The 18,578-nt window shown below is 43.6% G+C and overlaps 1 protein-coding gene across 2 annotated transcripts in view; it reads right to left on the minus strand.

Moving 5' to 3' along the window:
* Positions 1-18,578, minus strand: part of ddah1 (dimethylarginine dimethylaminohydrolase 1) — a 92,954-nt gene that overhangs the window by 8,719 nt on the left and 65,657 nt on the right. For both annotated transcript variants that reach the window (XM_037769702.1, XM_037769703.1), the window contains exons 4-5: positions 17,939-18,012; positions 5,092-5,211 (exon numbers count right to left, since the gene is read on the minus strand). In XM_037769702.1, coding sequence (XP_037625630.1) covers positions 5,092-5,211; positions 17,939-18,012 — 194 coding nt within the window. The remainder of the gene's footprint in view (positions 1-5,091; positions 5,212-17,938; positions 18,013-18,578) is intronic.

Genomic DNA, 18,578 nt, shown 5'->3' on the forward strand with positions numbered 1-18,578 from the left:
GTTGGCTGTTTACTAATAATAATCGGTCAAATAAGGTCACAATTAAAAGTTGAAATCAGATCAGTTAAAAGTCACCAAATGCCACTTATGGGAATACACAGCATCCAAAACGTTAAATGTATGACGTCTTGCTTGACGCACATTATACTGTAGGTTTGGAGGAGTGGCTGTGAGCGAATGTGATGATGCAACAACAAACGTGGGAGGAAAATGCGAGAATTGTGAGCACAATGGGCTTTGTGGTTGGAAGGCTGACCCACTGACTGGATCTGTCCAAGATCAGGGCGTTTACTGAGACGGGGAAAGGCCTTTTTCCTTTGGGAGTTATATAGAAATATGGATTACTTTGCAGTTATTTATTTATTACTTTTAGTCTTTGGAGAGGGCAAGCTTCAATGATGTGTTCCATTGTTTGTTCCTCTCCACAAGTACACACTGGGCTTGGTTTGCTGCCCCACCTATGGTGGCTGGTCCTGAATCTGTTGAGGGCTGACCACTGTCTTCTTGGGAGGTTGGTGCCGGAGACCTGGTCAGTGGGCTCTGACACCAGATATTTGTTTGGGACATCCTTGGACTCCTTTTCTTTTTCCCCAAGCAGATTGGGTGGTAAAGTTGGCGGGGGGTTTTTTTCTTCAAAATTGGTCGTCTAGATGGGAGATGCAGTACAGTATATCATATGAATTGAATGATGAACTGCTGTGGTCTTATCTTGTATGCTTTTTGTTTCTTTTTCTTTTCTTTTATTGCTATGGAACCTCCTGTGTGTCTGAAATAAAATTTGAATTGAATATATTACCTGCATTATTGTCATATAAATAGATGTCTACTGATCCAACCCAAAAGTAAATGTGCTGTTCTAAGTACTCTGTTAGGGCTTTCCTGGGAAAATCTATTCAGCACACAGGAAGTGACAGATTTTATGTTTCTGGCAGCAGCAACAGTGCTTGGTCGGAATAAATAGAACAGCAATCGTGCGGTTAGTACGAGCAGTAAATCCCATCATTAAATAGAAAACCCAAGGAAAAAGTTGTCACACGACTGGACCCATTGTTAAATGAATGATCTCTGGGAAGTGCCGTGCAAAGCCAACGCCGTAATGAAAGTTTTGCTCCGACAATGTTAAAAACAAAGAATAAAAGCGGTAAATCATGCATTACACTAGTATGGCTTCGTTGAATAGCCATAACTCATGTTTGATGTATAAACAGTAAATTAACAGTCCATGGAAATGACTGACAAAATAAATCATGTTAAGTGTATATGAGCAGACATTGCCATTTCTGAGTGCAAGGCTGCAGGGTGGAGTACACGCATTATGTGCGCACACTGTACGTCTGTATGTGTGTAACCAGAGCAGACACATTCCCAGGTCACTTGTGGGTGTGTTAGGTGATTGCAGCAGCCCTGAATGAAAACACCGTCCATGTGCGTGACCGGCAACGCGGTCTCTCGCACACAGGAGGATTAAGAGTGGTAGAGGGGAGAATAAACGTTGACTCCACCAAAGATCACAGTTCCTGCTTCACTCAGAGTCTCTAAAACATCTCGTTTTCCCAATAAGAACTGTGGGTGTAAGGAAAATGTCCTAGAGCAGAATTTAATCGTGCTTCGTGTTAAATTCTGATCCATGAAATGCAATTAAATCCTCAGAAAATTCACCCGATGAATGGAACAGTTGGTTCTCGGTTCAATGTCAGTGGGTTCAACCAGATTATTATCTATTTTTAATACTGAAGGTGAATCAATTTATTCAAATCGCAGGGCTTAAGAAATAAAAAAAAAACAAGGGAAGGTTATCTTGGTTATTGTATGTTTTTAAGCAATTCTTAAATCAGACTTCCAGAAGCTTTTGCTGACATCAGTTCGTCTGACATGCCTGACATCACCAATTCGCCTCAGATTTGTGCGTCTTCTGCAAGTGTTTAAGAGCAAAAGAAAAAACAGAGAAACCATGCTTCTACACTGTCATCCTGGCCGTCGACCAGTTATAAAGCTACAGCAAATCAGCAGCAACTGACTTCTGGACAGTGGCCGAGGTCCAGTTAATACTCAGAGTGGTAACTGGGCAGCAGAATGTGCTCAGTCAGAGCTGCTGAAACAAAATATTTACTGGATGGTAATAAAATCCCCCCTGGGCAATCTCGACCAGTTAACAAAAACACTGACAATTTACTGGACCTGATGTTGTCCACAGTAGTCATCAGCATAATCTGTATTTTGGCCCCAGGAATGAATGTTTATAATGCTCAATGTAGTAATCCTTCCCAGCAAGCCTTTAAAAGTTTTGCAATACTTCTTTTCACTGATGAACAACAGCAAGACAAATCCTACTTGAGGCCATTTCCAACTATAGAGCGGGAAATGATAAAAATGAAATTGGTTCCTGTTGATGTACAATAAATGCTTGTTGTTGCTCCTTGACTCATATTTCACTCTGGAACTATTACTGGTCTATAGGGAGTGTTTATTGCTGCAGCCTGAGGTATGGAAGATGACATAAGGGAAGGTGGTGCCCTGAAACAATTCACGTCTTATTTTCTTTCTGAATATCTTATGCATGAACAAGGCAACAAACCAGAGGCTCTTCACTCTCACCTATGATATGATATCAGCTGCTGCTGTCTGACTCTGCAGCTGACTCAGGGATTCTGGAAAGGAAACCCAGAGCTCAGATGCCTTATATGGCCCCTTTCCTGGTATGACACATGCTGCAGTCACGCTCACGTTGTGACTCTCAGCATGGCATTGTTAGCCTACATTGTCAACCACTATTTAGGCCGGATTGAAATATTTCAACAGCTATTAAATAGATTGCCATCATTTTGTACAGACATTCATGTTTTGCTCAAACGCCACTGTGTTTCAGTAGAGCCGTCAGCGTAGCCGTACACTTTTTTGATTATTATCTCAGAAAAGAAACAAGACGACAATTCAGAGACCTACATTTAAATAATCTAAAATGTGGTATCAGCTACTGCTCTCTGACACTGCAGCTGGATGATAATTAAATATACTAGATAACCCATCAATTTGTTTATCAGATATCAAAGAATATTTTATGTATATGTTTGTGATCAGGATTTGGTCATTAAACACAACTCATCCTGAATTTAACTTTCACAGTTTAGTCACCTCATTATCTATACAAACTCAAGCATGTAAACATCCTTGAGGTGAAGACCACCAAACCCTGAGAGAGTAATGACCTCATGAACAAAAACAGGGCTGAGTGAAGAGCTGACTGGTGAACTAGAGCCGGCCCAGGCGGGAATAGTGTGTGCGAGAGCAGGGAGTGGGTGCTGCAGCCTCTGACAGAGGCGGTATTTCAGGATGATGACTTCATGAGTGAAGCTTGGCAGCGACAGCGGCAGATAGATGATGAAATCCATCCGGTCAGCGTGTATTCTCAATCTCATCCGTGGGAGAGCTAAACACAGACAGGAGACTACACCTGGCCTTCACATATACACAGTCTGAGCACACATCCCAGATAAAAACGGAGCCACACTGCTGAACAGACTGGAAATGAACAGCCTTATTAACCAGACGTCAGTGACATATACATATACATATACAGACCTTCTACTCCGAACCCACACTGGCAACAGGTCAGGGTCTCCTCTCTTGTCTGAATATTTTATAGCAGCAAAATTCTAGCCCCCTAAAGACAAACTGAATTAGTCGGGCTCCAACTTTAATTTGTACAACATGTCTTTGTCCAAGGGTACACAGTCAAGGAGCCTCACTGCCATAAGGGCTGCATCCACATCCAAAACAAGCACTTTGAATTCATTAAAACAGCATTCATGAGATCTCACCCCCACAAAGAGAACATTACCTAATTACAAATCCAGAGTCGTTAAAAGTCCTTTAAAACAGGAGCTAATTGCTGCAAGGGAGGATGACGTAAGCCGTAATTAGAAAGCGAGCAGTCTGTCATTAAGTCTCGCTAACGGCCACTCCTCGCTCCAGTAGCTAATTACTGGGGGTGATCAAACAGGCAGGAATCTTAATGAGTCTACGCTGGAATATAAAATCAATTAGCGCATGTGTTTATGCCTGGATTCTTGACTTCTTGAGTACACTTCAGCTATTCAAACATGCATTACAAAACCAACAACTCTGACCTTGTGCTGCTCTCAAGTACATTGCTTCATTAGGATGTGCTGTCAGATGGTCTGGTTTTAATAGCCCCCCGAGATACACTAAGTGGCTTTTACTTGACTTAAAGTAACCTTATGTAGGGTTGGGCCAGTAGGGGGAGATATCCCACAAATGAAAAGTCCTGCCAGAAAGGATCTGTCAAGCCCAAGGGTGTATAAGATTGTGTGTAAGTCGTCACACATATGTAATTGAACATAAAGCATGTGAGTCTATGCTGTGTAAATACGATATTACATATTACACTGTATTTCAGTCATGCGTGCTGTGAGAAAAGTTCAGATGTGTTGATGAATTTTAGGGATAATTCCATCGGAGGGATGGGCTGAGATTTATTACTCTCTTTGTGAAAACGACTAATCTGTCTCTGTCGGGGTGTATAATGCCTCTCGCTCATGTTGAATCCTTCAGCATCCCTTGGGTTTATTTTTTGAGGGCTACGCGATGGAGCTCGATCGATTGAGAAGCCTTTTGTGCGGTAATGAGCTCAAGCTGTTTATAATGGAATACCTTTGTAATTGAAGCTGGAGCGTGAGCGCCAGGGGCAATCCCCTTAGCTTAGCCGAGAATATGAATTAATGAGGAAGGATTAAGGTGACAGGTGGTCTCAATGTGCTTGCAGTGGGAAGCAGCAATCAAGTAGTAAGTAAGGGAGTCTGCTCTGAATCAACACGTGTGATGTCCTGTCTTGTAGTGTTATTCTTGCTGAATACTTTGCAGAACAGGATAAAAAAAAACGACAGGGCTGTTAATACCAACAGCATCGAGCCAAGAGTCAAAAAAAAAAGAAGAAAAATCAGCTGCGTCATAGTTATAAAAACAATGCCACTACATTGATTCAATGGTTTCTATGACTACAGCTGGGGGAAGCATAACAATGGGATGATGCTTTTACTGCACATACAACACATATACACACAATCTCCATACTTTGAGGGCTTTCTGTGCGTGTTCACTTGAGCCGATGACAATAAGGCCAGGTCCTCCCATACTGCAGAAGCTTTTCAGGTGCAGCCCCTCCATCACAGGCACAGTTGACACAGCATAGTCCTGTAAAACACAATCCAATTTGGTGAGGCAAAAACTGAATATGAAGATAGGACAGACCCAGGTAATGAAAAAATATTTAGATTAAAGGTACAGTGTGTAGGATTTGGCAGCATCTAGTGGTGTGGTTGCAGATTGCAACCAACTGAGTAACCCTCCGCTCACTCCTCCCATTCCAAGACTGCGGTAACGTGGGCTGCCGAGTGCCAAACCGTGGTAACGCTGTTCTCCTCGCTCAGAGGCCATCTTTACCATAATAACACTACTTTAGGAGCAAGAGGAGTCAGACGGAGGCTGGCGGTACCACGGTTTTGCACTCTGCGGCTCACATTATCGCAGTTTCACAAGCATGTTGGAGAACTACAGTGGCCTTCAGGTAACGTAAAAATGCAAAAGGCTCTCTCTAGAGCTAGTGATTGGTTTGTCCGTTCTGGGCTACTGTTGAAACATGGCGGAGTTACATGGTGGACTCCGTGAAGAGGACCCGCTACCTATGTAGATATGAAGGGCTCATTCTAAGCTAACGAAAACACAACGATTCTTAGTTTCAGGTGATTATAAACTAATGAAAACATAGGTAGGAATATTATATTCCATTTCTGCAAATAGATCCCCCGAAATGTTACACACTGTTCCTTTAATAGCAGCTCTCTCTAGGGTCAAACTGTTAAGCAGGAATCACTTTGAATCCCTTTAGGTTTGTGGTGTCAAACATTAACAGCTTGCCTCTACATCTGCTGACATAACTGTTTCCACATAATTGTAATTTTTCGTAGGTAGTTCCATACAGAAAGAGACAAAACATACAGTATGTACAGCAACGATGTCACAACCCAATACATAAACTATAGTACTGTAATGTTGTCCCACATATATCTACAATGACCTGTTTTTGCTGTACAGTGTTACACTTCTTCATTTATTCAAATGTGGGTGAACGAAATATTAGAAAACAAATTTATATGTAGTTTAATTCTAATAAAATAATCTTCATAAAGGCCGGTTTGGATTGGACAGGTGTGATAATACAGTCCAAGTCTTCCATAGTCAGCGACAATGCTTCACAATCCTTTAGAACCACAACAAAGCGCTGCAGCTCCAGTCAGTGTAGGTGAAATTATGTGAAATGTGATATATTGTTTTTATATACAGTATAAAAAAAAAAAAAGCACTGTAGTGGTTTGTGCAGTGTCATTAAACTGGGTCTAAAGTGGCTTTTAAAATGAAGTAGTGGGCAGCTCTGGGGCGAAAACAGCAGGAGTGGACTGGGAGATAATGCTACTGAGCCCAGGGCTCATGGGGTTATTACAGAGCAACATGTAGGAGCCTGATTGGAGAGGCTTTCTGTGGCTGCAGGATGTAACATATCATATGTGGAGGTGTTACAAAACAACAGCTATTGATAATAGTTTTATTAACACCTGAACATGTCATTCAAGCATCTTTAAAATCCATAAATCTGAAGTATTTCTCTATAACATTAAATATTCATGACTAAATAATCAACAATCAAAGTGAAAAATTGGAGAAAAAAAATAACGTATTATATTATTAACTTATTCTCTATTAAGAATGTAACAGTCAAAATATCAGCTGGTCTGCTTCATCAGGACTGTGAGGGTGTGGTTTGAGCACATTTAATAAACAGTATCCTAGCAACATGAGCAAACAACACAACAACCGTCATCACATTTAGCTGCCCTGCCCGCTTCAAAACAGGGAGAAGCAAGGACACAAACACAAATAAAGAAATATCTCATGTGAAATGACCAAAGCTGTTCAAACTAGCAGAAAATGTAGTGTTCATGTATAATCCCATCGCTCAAAGTGAGAGGCTCATTAAGAAAATACGTTTTCAGGGACTTTAAATCTCTAAACTTTTCAGACTGAGGATAAAAGCAGCATTCAGCCAGCAATTGCATCCTTATTGATGGATATATGGTACCTATTAGTGCAGCATAGGATAATTTCTACAGTACTTTATAAAGGCCTATAGTGTGTTATTTATATTTATCCTTCAACAGCTGATTTTGGACCTTCATTAAAATGCCTGTTAGCCTCCTTGTTAGAAAGAATTAAAGCCTGGGGTCCATATTTGAAGAATTACAGCATAGCATAGCCTCCTGAAACAACATCATTTTACCACAGACTTTATTTTGATTTTGATTTACTGAACTAGAAGAATTTCCCCACTTCCAAGTTGATTGATTGAGCATTTGATACATGGACTCACAGTTTGTGACAGTTAGACACACTGTAAGCCTTTTGAGAAATACAAAAGCCAGAGTTGAGTCCTACAGAGATTTGTAAACCTTGAAGTGATACCGAGCTTTAATTTGAATTACGACAGGATATGAGACTTAAAGCTTATTTGCCAAGACCTTTCCGTCCTGAATCTACGTGAATATATTTATATGAGCATCTAAATTTTGGAGAACTGACATCCATGTGTTTTCTTAATCATGCAATATGTTTTGAATTGTTTTTTATAGCTCTTAGCTTAATAAAACCCTATGAAGTAGTGTGTACATTGTCCATAGTTACGCTCTTTTGCAACATTTTCCATTCAAGAATATGTTAACACTTTTCAGGTCAATATTTGTTCTGCATTATTAGCTCAATTAAAGCGCTATGATTCATGGAAATAGTTATTGTGAATGAACGGTACAGCAATTGGCAGTTCATCATGCGTAAAAGTTCAATTTCGCCATCCTCGATGATTTCATGAACTCTTTCCTTGGTACTTGTTTAGAAGATACAAAAGGACAACTGGGAATTATGTAATTTGAACTCCCTTTACTCCTTATCCATGAACAGGAAGTTGTAAAATTAGAAATTGTATTATTTTTATTTTCCTTTATTTAACCAGGTTAGTCCCATTGAGATCAAAGATCTCTTTTACAAGGAATATCTGGCTAAGATAGCAGCAACACAGTTATAGTAAAAGTAACAGACAACACATAAATTAACAACATTAAAACTTGCTGACAACCTGGACTGCAGCGATTTCACCAGAGCTTTAAACTCATTCAAGGTAACTAAGTTTTGAAGTTGAAGAACAGATTGTAAATTATTCCAAGCATTAGGTGCTGAAAACCTAAAAGCTTTCTTTCCCAATTCAGTTCGTACTTTGGGAATAACAAATTGCAAAATATCCATAAAACGAAGGTTATGACTTCTATCTTTCCTTTTTAAAAGAGAAGACAGGAAAGACGGAATTACACCCAGAATGCTTTTGTAGATAAACACATACCAATGACTGAGGCAACGAGCACATAAGGATGACCAATTAACTTTAGAGTAGAGTACACAAAGATGAGTAAAATAACGACAGTTTGTAATGAATCTCAGTGACCCATGATACGCTATTCAGCATGCAAAGACAATGAGCAGAAGCACTCATATACAACACATCTCCATAGTCAATAACAGGTAAAAAGGTAGATTCCACCAGTTTCTGTTTCACACAAAAAGAAAAGCAAGACTTGTTTCTGTAGTAAAATCCTAATAAGAGCTTCAGCTTTTTCACAACATACTGAATGTGCTCCTTAAAAGACAAGTGGTCATCAATTAACCCAACTCAATTTGTTGACCATTTCTCGTTACAATGTTCTCAGATAGTGCTGATCTTGCTGTTTTTGAAGTGGTAAAGAACATACATTTTGTTGTGTCTGCATTAAGACAAAATACGAGTCATACTTTTCTCCTTATCAAGATAAATCCTTAACAGAATAAAAGGGATAATTGCGTTTCATCTGTACCAACAGGCTGATTTACTGCTATGTTGAGACCTGAATGGACCCTATTGACCAACCCAGAAGCACAGCAGACTGAGCTTCACTGATGAGGTCCTTGGAGGTTCTTATTGGTACAAGATAGTAGTCAACACCTCTTAGCCGCAGACGAAAACAAGCGGTCCTAGCCTCTATATTACTTCTTCCCGAACAAACTCGTTCAATCAACAGCACCATCTGCTCTGACCTCTGCAAGGACCATAAAGAAAAGGGCTTCAACATCTGTACGCAGTTGTTGAGTGCTAAACAAACCTGGCAACAAAGTGATCCTTAATTTGATAATGAAAGGAAAAAAACAACAGTGATAGGAGGAATCAATCTGATAAAAAGCGGAAAAAACAATAATGGACGCTCAAGTGATTTTTCCTAATGTCATTTGCCAGAGACGCATCATTAAGGCCTGTCTTATCAAAGATAACAGAGGAATCCATAATGAGGAATTCAAATCAGATACAGATGGGAAGACGGGAGCACAGCATTAAAGCCATTCAGGTTACCGTAATGTGCTGAACTATTCACACCATGACCCACCTCTGAACTTGTGAGTCAGCCAGCTTTCCTCTTTTGTTGCGGCCTCTCAGAGCAAATCCAAAAGCGATACGCATAAAGTCTGCAGTACTAAACGTCTTCACATTACAATAACAGTAAACAAGATAAATCAGTCTGTGTTTGTGACCCACACCGTGACCATATTTGTAGGCTGCATGCCTAAATCTTTGTTTGCCTGAATCTGTTGTTTCAGTGAGGTTTGGGATATGTTGTAGAATATTTCCTTTGGATGTGTGTGACATGTGCGAGTGATTGTTGAGCTCAGTTGTGGCAATAAAGGTCAAGCCACAGCGCACGGATACTGGTCGGAAAATATGGTGAAATACAAAATCACTGACGTCAACAAGGGTTGAAAAGAGACAGACCGGACTCGGTTGCCTTTTTTACTTAAAGGATAAAGCTGGGGGTGGCGATCAATATTTTGCTTACTGTCAACGAATCCCATGAGACGACCAAAACCAACAAGGCATCTCTTAATGCTTCCTGACTTCCCTGACCTTCCTATCTGTCTGGCACTCAGCCTCAAGCTTATTTTTTATTTCCTACTCCTCTTGAAATGGGTCACAAATATATTCTATTTTTTAAAAAAGGGTAAATAGTTTCCTAAAAAAAAGCTGGCTACTGTAGTTTTTAGCAAATGCTACTCAAACAGGGCTAAGTGGTAGTCAATTAGGTATGCTGGAGAGTATTTATGGTAGCAGGACAGTAGGAACTCAGTTCAATGCTGTGGGTCACTGATGTGTCTTTAATCGTTTTTGAACAATAAATGGAAGTCTTTAACACAGAGTAATAACCTTTATCTACACAGACAATACTTCAATAGTTAGGACAATCAATTTATTGTTTCTTTGGTCCTTCCATGGGATTTGATGACAATAAGAAAAATATAGAACATCACCTGACTTATCCTTTTAACGGTGCTTTTCCCTGATATGAGTTTATCTGACAGCTAATTTAAGACGAGTAAATTAGTGATTATATTACATTAGTCAAAGGGAGAAAAGACTAAAGTTGTAAATTATATTTTAAAAAATACTTGAATTTTTTTAACCTCCAATTATTAAATTGATAACAAAGGAGAAAACAGTTCATTCATTCAAATGAAGATAGTATTTAGTTGCAAGTTATGCTTTACCTTGCAACTAAATACTCTCTTTGAATGCAGGTATTGATCGATGATGATGAATAAAATAATTACTGAGGCAGGTGTTTCCCCTCCCCTTCACCACTGTGGTCAGAGGTGGCACAGTTTAGCATCAACAGCTGATTACAAATGCCTCAAAGCCAGCTGAGGCCTGGACCCGGACAGGCACTAATGACTAACTGCCATTAAGACTCTTTACAGCTGCAATAATCTCAGAGCACTCAACTTCAGTGGTGCTAAATAACAAAGTAGAAATACCTTATTCAATTGTATCCTGCACAAGTATTTATTTAGTATTTATCCTTTTGGTTACTACTACCTTTTATGCCATTAGGTCCACAATTGATACTTAAACTTCCCAGATTGTTGTTCCCTACAAAAATATGCACAACGTTACTGTATAATATATATCATGTTTTAAATGTTCTAGCTGGAGTCTAGTTGGTCATTTTAAGCTAAATGGCTTAGAAAAATGTCACAGTACTTTTCATTTTATTGTCATCAATCATGCAGCTGATAAGATGTGTTGAAGGGTTTCTATATCTCCTAGAAACAGTTCATGTTTATATGAACTGTACAGCATATAGTCCACCTAGACACAGACTGGAAGTAGGAACATAATGGAGGCAGAGGTGGATGGATGGGGGACAGATGTAATGGACAGAAAGGAGTGGGTGGAAGGAAGCAGAGATGGATGGGGAGAGAAATGGAATTAGAGAGAACAGGAGGTAGAACAGGATGAACAAAAGCCAGATGAATGGAGTGATGATGCTGTTATCTTCCTGGCCTAAAGCTTTTATGTGTGAGGGCTTTGGTTTAGGACCCAGAAGCAGACACAGACACAGCTGGATGGTGGTTGAAAGTCAGGTGGATTTATTGTAATAAAGGTGGTGAGGGCGCTGGAGAAGGCAGGGGACAGGCAGGCTGTTGAGCAGGGTGGAGTAGCTGGAGGAATGAGCTGCGGCGGCGTGAGGATGGCTCGATGGGAGGCTGGCACTGGAATCCAGAAGACAGGAGAACACAATGTTAGATAACAGAAGCACTAGGAAACACAGGAATAACTCTGGTAATTATCATACAGAGCGGCCGAGAAAATACCAACTGGTAGGCAGAACAATCTGGCGAGGACTGGCAGGAAAGCTGGTGTTCTTGTACTGTGGGTTGATTAGGTGATTGTTGACAGGTGCAGAGTGCAGAGTGGAGAGTGAGACCAGGTGCTTGATGAGGAAGCCGCGCCCCTGCCACATCCACAGGCAGGGGAGGGGGAGACCTAGAGGAAGCAGAACACTGAAAAACTACTGGAGTCAAGGCCAGAGACGTGACAGGACCCCCCCCTCAACGGGCGCCTCCGGGCGCCCCAGGCTTGTCTGGATGCTCCCGATAAAAGTCCCGAATGAGGGAGGCATCCAGAAAGAAGCTGCGCGGGATCCATGAGCGTTCCTCTGGGCCATAACCCTCCCAGTCAACCAAGAACCGGAAACCCCGGCCTCGGCGACGGACGTCCAGAATCCGCCGAACAGTGAAGGCAGGGTGATTGTCGATGATCCGGGGGGGTGGAGGGGGTTCGGCTGGAGGGCACAAGGGGCTGGAAGACACAGGCTTAAGCAGCGAAACATGGAACGTGGGGTGGACTCTCAGAGATGAAGGCAACTTTAACTTGATAACAGTGGGATTAATGATCTTGTCAACTTCAAAAGGTCCAATGTATCGGGGAGCCAATTTATGGGACTCCACCTGAAGGGGCAAGTCACGGGAGGAAAGCCATACCTTTTGACCGGGTTGGTAAGTGGGTGCAGGGGATCGATGGCGGTCAGCAAGGCGTTGATTCCGGACAGCTGAACGGAGAAGGGCAGACCGGACCTCTCTCCAAATCCGCCGACACCTTTGGATGTTGGCTTGGACCGATGGCACCGCCACAGCCTCCTCCTGGACTGAGAAGAGGGGAGGTTGATAGCCTAGAGAGGCCATGAAGGGGGACATACCTGTGGCGGCGCTGGTGAGTGAGTTATGGGCATACTCAACCCAGGGTAACTGTCTACTCCAGGAGGACGGGTGGTGAGCAGTGACACAACGCAGGGCTGCCCCGAGATCTTGGTTTGCCCGCTCCGTCTGCCCATTCGTTTGAGGGTGGTACCCAGAGGAGAGACTAGCTGTGGCACCCAGAGCCTGGCAAAAGGCCTTCCAGACCTGGGAAGAGAACTGTGGTCCCCGGTCAGAGACGATGTCCTGGGGGATGCCATGAAGACGAAACACATGGAGGACCAGGAGGTCCGCAGTCTCTGTGGCTGAGGGTAATTTAGGGAGAGGGACAAAATGCACAGCCTTGGAAAAACGGTCTACCACAGTCAATATGATTGTGTTACCTTCTGACGGGGGTAAACCGGTGACAAAGTCCACAGCTATGTGGGACCAGGGTCGGCTGGGGACGGGCAGAGGGCGCAGGAGACCAGCTGGGGGTTGATGGGAGGCCTTGCTGCGGGCACAGACGGAGCAGGCGGACACGAAGGCACGGGTGTCGCGGGTCATGGATGGCCACCAGAACCGCCGTTTGATGAAGGAGAGGGTGCGGTGGAAACCAGGGTGGCAGGTGAGCTTAGATGAATGGCCCCATTGTAGAACTTGAGATCTGGCTGAATCAGGCACAAACAGACAGTTAGGAGGGCCATTACCTGGGTCTGGATGAGAGCGCTGTGCCTCCCGTATGCGGGTCTCAATCTCCCATGTAGCTGCGGCCACCACACAGGAATGAGGTAGAATGGTTTCTGGCTCAGAGCAGGATTTCTCTGGGACAGACTGGCGGGAGAGGGCATCAGGTTTGGTGTTGCGTGAGCCAGGACGGTAAGTGAGACTGAAGTTAAACCTTCCCAGGAACAGAGCCCACCGAGCCTGGCGGGAATTTAGCCGTTTAGCAGAGCGGAGGTAAGAGAGGTTTTTGTGGTCTGTCCAAACTACAAATGGCTGCTCAGCCCCTTCCAGCATGTGCCTCCATTCCTCAAGTGCCAGGACCACCGCCAACAGCTCACGGTTTCCCACATCGTAGTTGCGCTCTGCCGGAGAAAGGCGCCGGGAGAAGAAGGCACAGGGGTGCAGCTTGTGATCCTTAGGAGACCGCTGAGAGAGGACGGCCCCCACACCTGAATCAGAGGCATCCACCTCCACAACAAACTGCAAAGAGGGATCAGAGTGAGTTAGAATTGGAGCACTAGTGAATAACTGTTTCAGAGTGTCAAATGCTATGTCAACCTCCGGCGTCCAAGTAAAGGGGATGGCTGGGGAGGTGAGTTGTGTGAGAGGGGCCGCCACTCTACTGTAGTCTCGAATGAACCGTCTGTAGAAGTTGGCGAATCCTAAGAATCGCTGCAACTGTTTCCGTGTAGTGGGTTTGGGCCACTCAGCCACCGCCTGAACCTTTGCTGGGTCCGTCTTCACCTGCCCCTGCTCGATGATGAAGCCCAGAAAAACTCACAGAAGTCACGTGGAAGTCACACTTTTCAGCTTTTACAAACAGCTTGTTTTCCAGAAGACGACGGAGCACTAACCTCACATGTTGAACATGTTCTTCCATGTTCCGGGAGAAGATGAGTATATCATCTAGATAAACAAAAATGAAGTGGTTCAGCATGTCACGGAGGATGTCATTAACCAAGGCCTGGAAAACTGCAGGGGCGTTGGTGAGGCCAAAGGGCATGACTTGATACTCAAAATGGCCCAGGGGAGTGTTAAATGCAGTCTTCCACTCATCTCCTTCTCTGACTCGGATCAGATGGTAAGCGTTCCGGAGGTCCAGCTTTGAGAAAACAGTGGCCTTGTGCAGGGGCTCGAAAGAGGGGTCGATGAGGGGTAGTGGATACTTGTTTTTAATGGTTATGTCGTTGAGGCCACGGAAATCAATACAGGGGCGTAGGGTGTGATCTTTCTTTGCAACAAAGAAGAAGCCGGCACCAACAGGAGAAGAGGAGGGTCGAATAAAACCAGCAACTAGTGAGTCGTTGATGTACTTCTCCATAGCCTCCCTTTCGGGACGGGAGAGTTTATAGAGACGGCTCGAGGGAAGGGGGGCACCATGGTGCAGGTCTATAGCACAATCATAGGGCCTATGTGGGGGCAAGGTTTGGGCCCGCTGCTTACTAAACACCTCACCTAAGTCATGGTACACAGGAGGGACTGAAGAGAGGTCAGGGGGCTCAAAAGTAGGAGCAGCAGTTAACTGAGAGGGAGCTAGGGCTGACTGGAGACAGTGGGAGTGGCAAAAGGTGCTCCAACTAGCAATAGATGCGGTGGACCAATCAATATGGGGGTTATGGAGTTTAAGCCAGGGCTGACCTAGGACCACAGGAGCATGAGGTGAGGGAATAACTAGCAGTTTTATAGATTCGTGATGATTACCTGACAGGATGAGACTCAGGGGAACAGTGTGATGAGTAATGCGGGCCAGGAGCCTTCCATCCAGCGCATTGACATCCTTAGGAGCAGGAAGGGCTTCAACAGGGATCCCAGCTTGGGTAACGAGGGTGGAGTCAATGAAATTATCATCAGCCCCAGAATCAACCAGAGCAAGAAGGGGGATAGAGTCACCCTGGCACACAAGGGATGCATTAAATTGCATACGGGGGTGAGGGGCTGATGGAGAGGTGGAGGTGTGGCTCATCAGGGCCTCTCCAGTTCCGGATGAGCCTAATCTTTTGGCAGGTGAGGACAAGAAGCGAGGAAGTGGCCAGCCTTGCCACAATAGACACACACACCAGCCTTGACTCGCCGTTGGCGCTCTGAGGGTGAGAGACGAGCTCGTCCCAACTGCATGGGCTCCTCCATTGAGGGTGATGCTGAGGAACTGAGGGGCTGGCTGGTGAAGAACTGGCTGTCAGGGATCACCCGGGGGGCAGGTTTGGACTGGAAAGGAGAAGTGGAGGCATGCGGGCGGCTGGCTCTCTCCCTACGGCGTTCACGAAGACGGTTGTCTAAGCGTATGGACAGGGAAATAAGGGAGTCTAAACTATCAGTCTCATCCCTTGCAGCCAACTCATCCTTAATATTCTCAGCTAACCCATGAACAAACACTCCTTGTAAAGACACTTCATCCCACCCACTCTCTGCTGCCAGGATCCTAAACTCAACTGCATACTCTGCAACTGATCCAGAGCCCTGACGGAGGGAGAGGAGACGGTTAGCAGCCTCTTTACCCTGAACAGGATGATCAAAAACTTTTCTCAATTCAGCTATGAATACCGGGTAAGAATTACAAATAGGAGACTGCCTCTCCCACAAAGCTGTAGCCCACTGAGAAGCTTTACCAGTAAGTAAACCCAAAATAAATGCTGTGCGTGACTTATCTGAAACGTAGGTGGTAGGTTGCTGCTGGAACACGAGAGAACACTGGAGAAGGAACCGCCCACAAGCCCCCAAATCCCCAGAGTAGCGTTCTGGAGTCGGAATGAAAGGCTCACGGGCTAGTGGGGCTGGGGTGGCATGCCCTTGTGGAGGCGTTGGGAGCGCTGGTGGGGGGTCAGCTGGTGAAGCTGCTGTGGCAGATGAAGCTGTGAGATGGGCGTTGACCTGGTCCATTTGGTTGCCGAGTTGGATGACATTGGAGGAAAGGGCTCGCAGATTCTCCACCAATTCACGGAGGATCTTGTCATGTTGTCCAACCAGCGAACCCTGGGAGGCTAAAGCATGGCGGAGTGAATCTGTGTCTGCTGGGTCCATGGGGGCCAGATTGTTCTGTGAGGGCTTTGGTTTAGGACCCAGAAGCAGACACAGACACAGCTGGATGGTGGTTGAAAGTCAGGTGGATTTATTGTAATAAAGGTGGTGAGGGCGCTGGAGAAGGCAGGGGACAGGCAGGCTGTTGAGCAGGGTGGAGTAGCTGGAGGAATGAGCTGCGGCGGCGTGAGGATGGCTCGATGGGAGGCTGGCACTGGAATCCAGAAGACAGGAGAACACAATGTTAGATAACAGAAGCACTAGGAAACACAGGAATAACTCTGGTAATTATCATACAGAGCGGCCGAGAAAATACCAACTGGTAGGCAGAACAATCTGGCGAGGACTGGCAGGAAAGCTGGTGTTCTTGTACTGTGGGTTGATTAGGTGATTGTTGACAGGTGCAGAGTGCAGAGTGGAGAGTGAGACCAGGTGCTTGATGAGGAAGCCGCGCCCCTGCCACATCCACAGGCAGGGGAGGGGGAGACCCAGAGGAAGCAGAACACTGAAAAACTACTGGAGTCAAGGCCAGAGACGTGACATTATGATTAATAACATATTATTTCTTGTTTGTGATGTCTGATGGCTCACAGCAGACTTGTGCATCTCAGAGACTTAAGAAGGCAGAGTGGTGGTTGTATATTTAAAAAAATATAAATATATTTCTGTCTGACTGACTGATCTCACGTTTGTCTTGAAACTGGCTTAAGGATATTTAAAGACACAAAAAACACAACTTACTTTTATTTTTTGATACTTGAAGCTGCTCTAATCAATACTTTTAATATAAACAATGGGTCAAATGTTTCAAAATTTGCTAATCGTGACAAACCCACAGTGGATTATAGTCCCACTTTGTATTTCCCCTCAGCTCTACAGAGATTTATAGTGTTTTTCAGCTCATTGTTTTGGTATAAGAGTCTTCACTGTTTTGGTTCACTCTCGCAGGTCATATTAGTGTTGCTTTCAGCTGCAGCAGGCAGATGTGTTGTGCAAAAAAGCTCTAAAAACACACTAAACGCTGCCTGTCTAGAAACAAACCGCAGTCAGACAAAGTTAGCGACTAGCTGATGAACATAGTGGAGTACTTAGCAGCTAAAGAGTCAGATATTTCTCTCAGGAGTTGGGTGGAACCCAAAATAGAGCTAGGAGAAGTGTGAATATTGGACTTACTGTACATTTGGCCAGAAACAAGACTCCAAATAAATGCTAATGATCCTATTGTTTGTTTCTGCTGGATGTGTAAATAGGCAACTGCTGACTAGCATGTTTGCCATGTCGACTTTATAAGGTGATAATATGTCAGTGTTATGTTTATGGTTTGTTGCGCTCCCCCAAAGTGGCTATAAATATCAATTAATGGAGGTTTAAGTATATTGAAATTCAGATATTTAATTTTAGGCATGTACATATTTGTGCATGTATGTGTTATGTAAGTGTTATGTAACACTTTAATTTCAGTCAATTTCATGCAAGCTATCTTTACTTTTAGTATGAATTGTGATTCGGACACTTTTTACACCACTCCACCATTTAAACTCACCTTAAAGGCATCTGCTAGGATCTCTGCTCCTCTCTGATTGGTCCGTTTGGAAAGGCCCACAAAGAACTCTCGACCTGAAGAAAGAATCAGACGACACTGAAGTTGTGCAGGCAAATATAAATTCAATGCAACTTACTTCAGTTTAATTCATTTAGATATTCAATAAAATATAACTTTATCAATGCCTGTAGGGTCAACTGTATGCAGCAGCTCGCCAAACAGATCAACAAATACATACACAATATATAGGATAAGACAGAAAAACATTGTGAATCATAAAACTTAAAACAATCAAAGGCTATAAGATTAAAAAACTATATGTGGAATAGTTAATAAATACATACACTAAGAAATAAGTATACATATCTAAAAACTCCATCTTCAAAGATATACAAGTTAATGAGGCTGTAAAAAGAGCATTTAAAAAAAAACAATGAAGAACCATAGACTGTATGTGGACATAGTAACCGTGACGTCACCCATGGGTTTGTGGACTACCGTTTTGAAGCATTGAGTTCGGCATTTTGGCCATTGCCATCTTGTTTTTTTGCAACTGCAATTGACATGAGAGGGTGGAGCTAAATGTTACAATTAACTTTCATGAACTGAAAACACACTGTGAAAGGGTTAAAGTTCTAAG

Source organism: Sebastes umbrosus, chromosome 5, assembly GCF_015220745.1.
Source record: "Sebastes umbrosus isolate fSebUmb1 chromosome 5, fSebUmb1.pri, whole genome shotgun sequence".
NCBI lineage: Eukaryota > Metazoa > Chordata > Actinopteri > Perciformes > Sebastidae > Sebastes > Sebastes umbrosus.